The sequence below is a fragment of the Malus domestica genome, chromosome 04 (assembly GCF_042453785.1).
Source record: "Malus domestica chromosome 04, GDT2T_hap1".
Classification (NCBI taxonomy): domain Eukaryota; kingdom Viridiplantae; phylum Streptophyta; class Magnoliopsida; order Rosales; family Rosaceae; genus Malus; species Malus domestica.
Window position 1 is genome coordinate 21,593,579 of NC_091664.1, and position 10,211 is coordinate 21,603,789.

Genomic DNA, 10,211 nt, shown 5'->3' on the forward strand with positions numbered 1-10,211 from the left:
TTGTTGTTTGCTACTTTCCATCACCTCTTGTCCAAGCTTGGATCAATCGACCCGTTTGATCCAGCTTGAGGGGGAGTATTGGAAAAAATCTAGTCTATGTTATCTGTCATTTACCCTAATGTTTCTATCATTTCCCATAGCTGGTAGGTAGCATGGGTGTGTGCATGGGGTGCTGTCTAACAACTAGAGTATGGCTGTCATTCTCACTAATTCAAGGGATTGCTGACCTTGCTTTAATTGTTAGTCTAGTTGCTGCCCTTGCTTTAGTTGTTAGGTGATTAGGCATAAATCAGGGAAGGAAGATTGTTTTTTTTGTTCCTTGTTTTTCTCTTCTTCCCACGCTCATATATATGAGCTATCTTTTGTTTCTTCATAATAGAAAATACACCTTCAAATTCCAATAGGGGTGTGCTTAGCCGCACAATGAGTTAGTAATAATGTGGTTCAATTTCGCGTTTAGCAAGAATTGAACCTAATATCATTAGACCGTAGTAATAAGTGGCTATTAAGATCCAATATTAAACATTAGAAAAGTAGCAAACATTGAGATGATTTAAGAGCTCTTAGGCACCTTGTAAGTCAGTTTTTTGGGACAAGTGATCTACTCATGACAGCTCTTAACGTATAACATTTTAAAGTTGCATAATTCACACCTAAAGATCTGAAACAGACATTTGGTAGCAATCTTGCTTTATGTTTTCGAAAATCATCCCTATAAAAAATAAAATTCTAAAGGCAATCTGGTTTGCCCTTGTAGAAGATAGAGTGGGGAAGTAGCAACCGAAGTAAAAGTGGCATCCATATCTCTATTAGAACACAGGCTCATCAAACGAAGACGATGAAGCAAAAGACTTGAGTATATCACCAAACGCAGCTTCGTGATCGTGATCACCACCCTTCCTCCTACGTGGGCCCCTCAAGTCCTTCGGAATCTCAACTTCCCCATCCAAATATCTTACTACCATCCTCATATTAGGCCGATCCGACGGTCCATGATTCGAACATATCAGCCCTAATTTCAACACCATCATCACCTCCTTGTCACAAAACTCCCCATGCAGCCTTTCATCCACCACCTCAAGAAGCTTTCCCTCTCCGTACATCTCCCAAACCCAATCCACCAAAACCATCGCCTCCGCCGTGGCTTTCGGCTCAATCGGCCTCCTTCCGCAAGCCACCTCCAACAAAAGCACGCCAAATGCGTACACATCCGAGCCGGTGCTTGCCTTCCCGGTCCGGGGCATCTCCGGCGCTAAATAACCCAAAGTCCCCACAACTGTAGTCGTATTGCTTGAAACCGAGCCGTGCTCGTGTAGCCTCGCGAGCCCAAAATCTCCTAACCTTCCATTTAGCTCTCTATCCAGCAGCACGTTGCTCGCTTTCACATCTCTGTGAATCACAATTTGTTCGTATCCTTCGTGTAAGTAATGCAGCGCAGAAGCAACCCCTTTGATGATCTTAAACCTCTCTTCCCAGCTCAGCACAGTTTTGGGCTCATCGAAAAGAGCATTGTCGAGGCTACCATTTTCCATGAAATCGTAAACAAGAAGAAGGTCACCTCTCCGCCGGCACCAACCCAGCAACTGAACCAGGTTTCTGTGGCGGAGCCGCCCAATGCTGGCGATTTCTGACACGAATTCCCGCAGGCCCTGCTTCGAATCGTTCGAGATTCGCTTAACTGCGACTTGTGTTTTCGTGTTTGGGAGCGTACCTTTGAACACTTGCCCGAACCCGCCTTGCCCGAGCAGCTCTTTGTCACGGAACCCTTTCGTGGCTTGCTTCAATTCTTGGTAGGAGTATCTGTGTGGGCCCAGCTGCAGCTCCCATGACTCTACCGGATCGGAATTCTTGAATTTTTTCGTGTAAATGTAAACTGAAACGGAAATTGCAGACAGAGCAAGAGCAATAGTGGAAACTAAGACTCCGATCATTAAAGATGTGTGATTTTTCTTGGGTTTCGGAAGAGAAGGAAGAGAACCCATGTTAAGAACTCGGGTTTCTCCATCGATCTTGAAGCTCCAACCTGATATGTAATGGGAGCTAGCAAGCAGACCGGTCGAAGCCGAAAACCCAACGTACATAAATTCCTGAAGAATCGGAGAGAGATCTGTTGTGCTAGGATAGCACCAAACCTTATGGAACCAACTCAATCTAACCCACAGGAAATTTATCAAATGAAAATGCAAGAACAATATAGAAAATAACACCAAGATTTTAACGAGGTTCCTCCACAGTCAGTGTAACTGGAGTACGTCCTCGGAGCAGTAGGAGCTCACCCATTTTCCACTATCAACCAAATGGGAGTTTACAAAGTGTTGGCAATCTCACAACCCAAATAACCCAATACACCCAATAGCTCTCACACACCAAGGAAACAAATAGAGAAAGAAATATAGTGATTAATTTCTTCTCTATACAAAGCTCAAAGCTATTACAATAATAATACTTTGATGGAGTGAGAACCAACCAAGAAAGAAAATCACATTTCTTTCTTATATGGAAGCTGCGTACCTCTCTTCTTCTTTCTGCTGCTCCCTTCTTCTCTCTGTTATCCGACTGTCTTTCTTCTCTTACAACCAAAGCAGCAATTGCTGCTCAAATTCATTAAGTCACCCCGTGACTTCTCACATGGACCAAAGAACAAAAAACCTTTAGACAAGATCCATGTTTTCCTCCCCAAAACAAGGAAATATGTTGTCCACTTTTGGTTTGTTTATTCTAAAGTATATGGCCACTTGGCCACATAATTCAACAATCTCCACCTTGGCCAAGTTCCGAAAACGACATGATAAGCCAACCAACACAATTAGCACACAACATCACTCTCAAACACTAGCAAGAGAACAACTCATGCCGAGCCAAATGCTCCAAAACTCCTACTACTCAACGCCTTCTTTATATAGGCAAAATGTGAGCCAAGTTCAAACAGTGAACAAACTTGGCTACACCAACAACCTTAGTCAACATATCAGCGGGGTTGTCTTTAGTTGGAATCTTCTGGAGAATGATTTCCCCTTCACCAACAATTTCACGAACAAAGTGATAACGCACATCTATGTGCTTGGTCCTCGCATGATGAACCTGATACTTAGCCAAATAAATGGCACTCTGACTATCACAATGTACCTCCACCTGCTTCTGATCAACCCCCAAATCTCTAATAAGCCCATGTATCCAAATGGCCTCCTTTATAGCTTCAGCAACTGCCATATATTCAGCCTCTGTAGTAGACAAGGCAACAGACGACTGCAAAATGGACCTCCAACAAACTGGCCCTTTAGCCATAGTAAACACATAGCCTGTAGTAGACTTCCTTCCATCCAGATCACCTGCATAATCTGAATCAACATAACCAACTGCAAAATGACCAATACCAGAGTCATCCCTCTCAAAGCATAAACCAACATCTCGAGTACCATGGAGATACCTCAATATCCACTTAGCTGCTTGCCAATGCTCTTTACCTGGATTATGCATATATCGACTCACCATGCCAACTGCATGAGCAATATCCGGTCTAGAGCATACCATTGCTTACATCAAACTACCAACCAAATTTGCATATGGTATATTTTTCATTTGCAGTTTCTCTTTATCAGTTTTAGGACATTGTAGAGAACTCAATTTAAAATGAGAAGCCAAAGGGGTACTAACCGGTTTGGTTGAATCATGAACTCCAAACTTCCGAATCAACTTCTCAAGGTATTGTTTTTTATTCAAACTGACGAAACCCTTTGCTCTATCTCTAGTGATCTCCATGCCAAGGATCTTCTTCGCTTCACCAAGATCCTTCATCTCAAACTCATTCTTCATTTGCTTCTTCAATTTCTCAATCTCTTCGACATTCTTTGAGGCAATCAACATATCATCAACATATATCAATAAATAAATGAAAGACCCATCTTGCAACTTCTTGAAGTACACACAATGATCATATTGACTTCTAGAATAATTTTGGCCTTTCATAAATTTATCAAACCTCAAATACCATTGCCTTGGAGATTGCTTCAAGCCATAAAGTGATTTCTTCAATTTGCAAAACAAATTCTCCTTCCCTTTCACTATATACCCATCTGGTTGACACATATAAATCTCTTCATTCAAATCACCATGTAGGAAAGCCGTTTTTACATCAAGTTGCACAAGCTCAAGATCATACTGTGCAACAAGAGCTAACATAATGCGAATTGAGGAGTGCTTCACAATCGGAGAAAAGATTTCATTGTAGTCAATGCCCTCCTTTTGTGCATACCCTTTAGCAACTAATCTTGCTTTAAATCTCACATTGCTTTTCTCATCAGCATCTTCCTTCTTGGCATACACCCATTTGCAACCAATAGCTTTCTTGCCCTTAGGCAATTTAGCTAACTCCCAAGTCTTGTTTTTCAAGAGAGAATTCATCTCATCACCCATGGCATTGCACCACCTCTCCTTTTCTTCACTCTCAATAGCTTCCTCAAAATTAGATGGAATCTCATCAGTGATAATAGGAAGAGCAAAAGAAACATAGTCACTATACCGAGCTGGCTTGGTAATTTGTCTCTTTCCTCTGTTCTTGGCAATAGACTCTTGAGGTGAAACTTGCTCTTCAACTTGAATAGAATCTTCAAGTTCAACTTCTTCAACATCCTCATGGTCTCCAACTTCTTCACTTGTAGTGGCTTCGACATCAGCGGAAATAGGATTTGAAGTACCAGAGGCAACTTTCTCAAGCTCCACCTGTTGGACATCTTTCACATTCTTCTCAGAGACTTTGTACATACTTTCTTCATCAAATGTCACATCTCTACTAATTACCAGTTTCTTCATCTCTGGACACCACAACCTGTAACCTTTGACACCACTACTAAAACCAAGAAAGATAGCCTTTTTGGCTCTAGGATCAAGTTTATTTTCAGTCACATGAAAATAAGCAGGTGAACCAAAAATACGGATATAGTCATAATCAGAAGAAGGTTTTCCAGTCCATACCTCCATTGGTGTCTTACCCTGAATAGCAGCTGAGGGTAACCGGTTGATGATGTGACATGCATAATTAACTGCCTCTGCCCAAAATGACTTGCTTAAACCCGACTGAGACAACATACATCTAACCTTCTCAAGCAAGGTTCGATTCAATCTTTCTGCAACTCCATTTTGTTGTGGAGTTCCCCGAACACTGAAATGTCTCACAATTCCTTCCTCTTTGCAAACTTTAAAGAAAGGATCGGATGTGTATTCACCACCATTATCCGATCTCAAAATCTTAATCTTTCTCCCAGTCTGGTTCTCAACCATTTTCTTCCAACCCAAGAAAATACTTAACACCTCACTCTTGTGCTTCATAGTGTAGACCCAAGACCTTCTTGAATAATCATCAACAAAGGTCACGAACCAATGTCTACCACTCAAAGAGGGAGTCTTTGTAGGACCCCAAACATCCGAATGCACATAATCAAGAATGCCCTTCGTCTGATGTACAGCAGTACCAAACTTCACTCTAGTTTGCTTTCCCAAGACACAATGCTCGCAGAAATCAAGCTTACAAGTCGTGGCACCTTTTAGAAGACCTTTTTTCACAAGCCCTTGTAGAGCTTTCTCACCGGCATGGCCTAATCTCATATGCCACAATCTAGTAGTATCTGAATCAGATGTGCCCATATTTTCAGAGACTACAAATGCTTCACCTGTCACAGTGCTTCCCTGCAATAAATACAAATGGCCACATCTAGGAGCTTTCATCACAACAAGTGCACCATAAGTAACTTTCAATGTCTGTCCATCTGAATGAAACCTGAAACCCTTAGATTCCAAAGTACCCAAAGAAATAAGATTTTTCTTCAAATTCGGTACATACCGAACACCTGTCAACTCTTTAACCATGCCATCATGCAACTTCAAACGAACTGTACCAATCCCTTTTGTTGAGCAAGGATTGTCATCTCCCATGAACACAACGCCACCATCAAACTCTTTCAAGCTTGAAAACCAATCCTTGTGAGGAGTCATATGATGAGTACAACCCGTATCCAACACCCACTTAGTAGCACAATCAAATGATGAGGAAGTGGTTACAGGAAAATCAAAAACATCTGTTTCAACCTCAGCAACATTGGCTTCAGAACTTTCTTTTCCTTTGGTCTTCAACTTAGGACAATCTTTCTTCCAATGGCCCTTATTATGACAAAAGGCACATTCATCTCTTTCCAAGGTTTTTCTACCTTTAGAGTTTCCTCTAGGTCGAGAGTGTGATTTTTTTCTACTAGAAGATGACTTCCTCTCCGATGATCTACCTCTAACAAATAAAGCTTCAGAGGTACTATCATGATTTTTATCTCTATGCCTCATTTCATAATTCATCAAGGCATTTGACACATCTTCAAATTTCACAGTTTCTTTACCATGCATAATAGTGGTAACAAAATGCTCATAAGAGTAAGCGGTAGAGCTTTTTCTTCAAGTGTAGCCGGTTCTCTGCACTCTTCGTCATATACTTGTCTTCCAATTTTTGCCACAACACACTTGCTACCGTCTCCCGCATCACAAAATACTTCTGAGTTTTTGCAAGGCACAACCGAATTGAAGAGCAAGCCCACAAATTTAATTTTTCCCATTCCGGCTTCGACATAGTTTCCGGCTTCTCTCCCAAAGCGGCAAGTAGATCTTGTTGAGCCAACACATCTTTGACCTCACATTGCCACATCCCGAAGTTGTTTGTGCCATCAAACTTTTCCACTTCGAACTTTGCATTTTGCACCGTCGTTCTTGCAAACCCGGAGCTGCTTCCAAAAGGATTTTCATCTTGCCCGTCTGACATCTTTGGCAACTAGACAGTACCCAAGAGCAACCAGTGCTCTGATACCAATTGTTGTGCTAGGATAGCACCAAACCTTATGGAACCAACTCAATCTAACCCACAGGAAATTTATCAAATGAAAATGCAAGAACAATATAGAAAATAACACCAAGATTTTAACGAGGTTCCTCCACAGTCAGTGTAACTGGAGTACGTCCTCGGAGCAGTAGGAGCTCACCCATTTTCCACTATCAACCAAATGAGAGTTTACAAAGTGTTGGCAATCTCACAACCCAAATAACCCAATACACCCAATAGCTCTCACACACCAAGGAAACAAATAGAGAAAGAAATATAGTGATTAATTTCTTCTCTATACAAAGCTCAAAGCTATTACAATAATAATACTTTGATGGAGTGAGAACCAACCAAGAAAGAAAATCACATTTCTTTCTTATATGGAAGCTGCGTACCTCTCTTCTTCTTTCTGCTGCTCCCTTCTTCTCTCTGTTATCCGACTGTCTTTCTTCTCTTACAACCAAAGCAGCAATTGCTGCTCAAATTCATTAAGTCACCCCGTGACTTCTCACATGGACCAAAGAACAAAAAACCTTTAGACAAGATCCATGTTTTCCTCCCCAAAACAAGGAAATATGTTGTCCACTTTTGGTTTGTTTATTCTAAAGTATATGGCCACTTGGCCACATAATTCAACAAGATCCACTTGAAAAGAAAGAAGTGGAATTTTAGGTTTTGTAGAAGAGGGCGAAATCGTAACGTTCATGAGATTTCGACTCGAATCGTAGTCGATCCATGCTTGAATTGGTTTCCCAGATTTGAGGTTAAGACTCTGTTTCGAAACAGAGTCTTTGTAGTAAGCTGCAGCAGCTGAGGCATTTGATTTCAAGCTGTTGATGTCGATTCCGACATGGTTATCGTTGATATCACCAAACTCGAAATCTTGAACCGTGTCGAATTCGACTGCGAAGATATGAGTCGAGAATTTACCGACGTCAGTACCATTGAGAAGACCGAGGTATTGGCTGGGAAGAGAGTTGAGATCCTTGGAGGGGGCGATCGTGAAGGCCATGCCGTGGCCACCCAGCTTCGGATACTCGGGGACGATGGTGAAGACGAATGAGGTCGAAAAAGAGAAGGCTTTGCCGACGGTTGAGTTCTTGAACTGAATTGGTGAAGTGTAGAAAGCATGACCCATTAGCCTGCTGGTGTGGTTGGTTAATTTTAACATGCCGGTTTTTTCAATATCCGCAACGCCGGATAGGGTTAGATTGGAACCCGCGTCTTTGAAGCCGGAATAGAAGAGCTCAGTGACCTGGGGCTGGGATGAAGCTAGGGTTGAGAGGATAAGAAGAACAGCAGAGACAAGTTTCAGAAGTTTTTCCATTTGGTCAAGGAGGGTTTTGGCGACTTGGTGGGATTGGATTGGATTGGACTATAAGTGTGGGATTGATCGAACGTTTTAGGCGAAAAAAATGAGGGTTTGATGGTTTGTGGTGGGATTGGACTTGGATTACAAGGAAAGAGGGAGGGGGTTTCTAAGAGAAGTGAAGGAACACTGGACTCGGTGATTATTTGGCCGGGTATTGGGTATTGTTAGGGAGACTAAATTTGTAAATTAAATATTGGAAACTAAAGAATATGAAAGTTGATAATTAGTTTATTACTTAAGCGTTGATAAACATGCTCATTTCTATTAGTGACACATCATTTAATTTACAAATTTAGTCTTCAAATTTAATCTATCTAGCATGAGTAAGCAGCCTAATGAAGACAAGCTCTCAAACATGGAGAAGAAAGAGGCTCAGCCTATAAGTGTGCTAAAGCGATCGAATAGGACACGTTTGTAACGTTTGTATTTGGTTATAATCCTTGTTCTCTTATTACAAAAACAAAAGGGTTGAAACTTGGATGATTGGTTTTGGTTTTTTTTCCTATGAGATTTGGTAGCAGTCAACGTTGAGGTAGGAATTTATACACAAAGGTGACATTACTTTTTCATCGACACTTTACTTAGGGTAATGTTATAAAAATTAAAATTTTAAATTAAATGATGTGTCACTAATAAGAAATAAATATGTTAATTGACACTTAGTTAATAATTCAATTATTAACAACTGCATCATTTGGTTTGTAAACTTGGTTTAAAAAATTTGATTTCCTAGCATATCATATGTTTAAGGGTAATGAATTTTAAGAAACCGGCATGTCCTAGAAATTCAGAGATCCAAACATTGCACTGTTGTATTAATCTGACATTAGGAGGCCAAAGAATTTTAAGAAAAATTGTTTAGTAGCAAGTTGGAAGGAATTTTAATCTTAATCTACAACCCAGACGTTGTACTGATTGTATTTCTTCGTTACCATAGCTCTGTCCTACCACCACTTTGACAGCGCAAACGGTGGCACCACCACTCTTCTCTCGAGCTCTCCAGCCCACTTCTTCCTCCTCCCATACCTGTCTCTAACACACCACATCATAACCTCGTCCTCATCTCCATCCGTCATCATAATCATGACAGCGATTGAAATTGAGTTGAGACTCACATCAACAAATCGAACCCGAGAGAGAGAGAGAGAGATAGTGGCCCAATTTTACTTGCAATTGAAGTTGGCCGGTTTCTCCTTTTCCCAAATTTAAAAATTTTTTGGACAAGAATCAATCCAAACCGTTGAATTTTCGTAGCATACATTGATCTGTATCACTAAAGACTTTTCGATATAACTTGAATTGGTAACAAAACTTTGGATTACACAAACGATAATGTGCTTATTAATTTAATCACAAGGCCAGTTGATTATATTTCATTCTTTATGCACCAAACCAAATCAAGAAACTCCATATGAAGGCAATAAACAAATCATGCGCTGCGACATGATGAAGAATTAAAATAGATTTAGCTGCACTTCATGTCATGCGCACGGCATAATGACGAACTTGTATAGAATTTTAACTCATATCCATTTCAAAAATAAGAGTTGACTTTTACTTTTTTAGGTAAATTTTAGTTCTTTTATTCATAATGTGCAAAGACTAATGGTTTTTAAACGAATGCAAGTTAGGCCGGTTTGCAAACGTGTTTGTTCATTTGCACCAAAATTCGAATCATTTCGTTCAAATATTAGACATTAATAAAATATATATGTTGTCAAAAAATTAAAAGCCACAACTGTGCTATGCTACCTATATCAAAAGGCACATGTATTGGAATAAATTCAAATGAGATTAAAATAACATCAACTTGGTCTCTGATCAAATTATCGAATATGATGCAGCCACACATGCGAAGACGAATGCTGAAGCTGCATTTTTTGTAGCTTTTGTTTTGTGGGCTCAGGGTCATAGCTCATATGCTTGTAATGAGACCCACATTACGACAGTTTTAACTGCTATAGGGTAAATGGGACAGAATTAGAA

At 40.4% G+C, this 10,211-nt stretch overlaps 1 protein-coding gene across 1 annotated transcript; it reads right to left on the reverse strand.

Annotated features, from left to right (window-relative positions):
* Positions 1 to 493: 493 nt before the first annotated feature.
* Positions 494 to 8,231, reverse strand: LOC103433505 (L-type lectin-domain containing receptor kinase S.4-like). The gene is made up of 3 exons (XM_029101200.2): positions 7,491 to 8,231; positions 3,980 to 3,994; positions 494 to 2,087 (listed from the first exon to the last, which is right to left on the reverse strand). Exons 1-3 carry the CDS (start codon positions 8,178 to 8,180, stop codon positions 810 to 812), a joined length of 1,983 nt encoding a protein of 660 aa, XP_028957033.1. The 5' UTR covers positions 8,181 to 8,231; the 3' UTR covers positions 494 to 809.
* Positions 8,232 to 10,211: the final 1,980 nt, after the last annotated feature.

What these genes read in the sequence shown, in the direction of transcription:
- LOC103433505 (XM_029101200.2), bottom strand. Translation starts at nt 8,180, where the DNA reads ATGGAAAAACTTCTGAAACTTGTCTCTGCTGTTCTTCTTATCCTCTCA.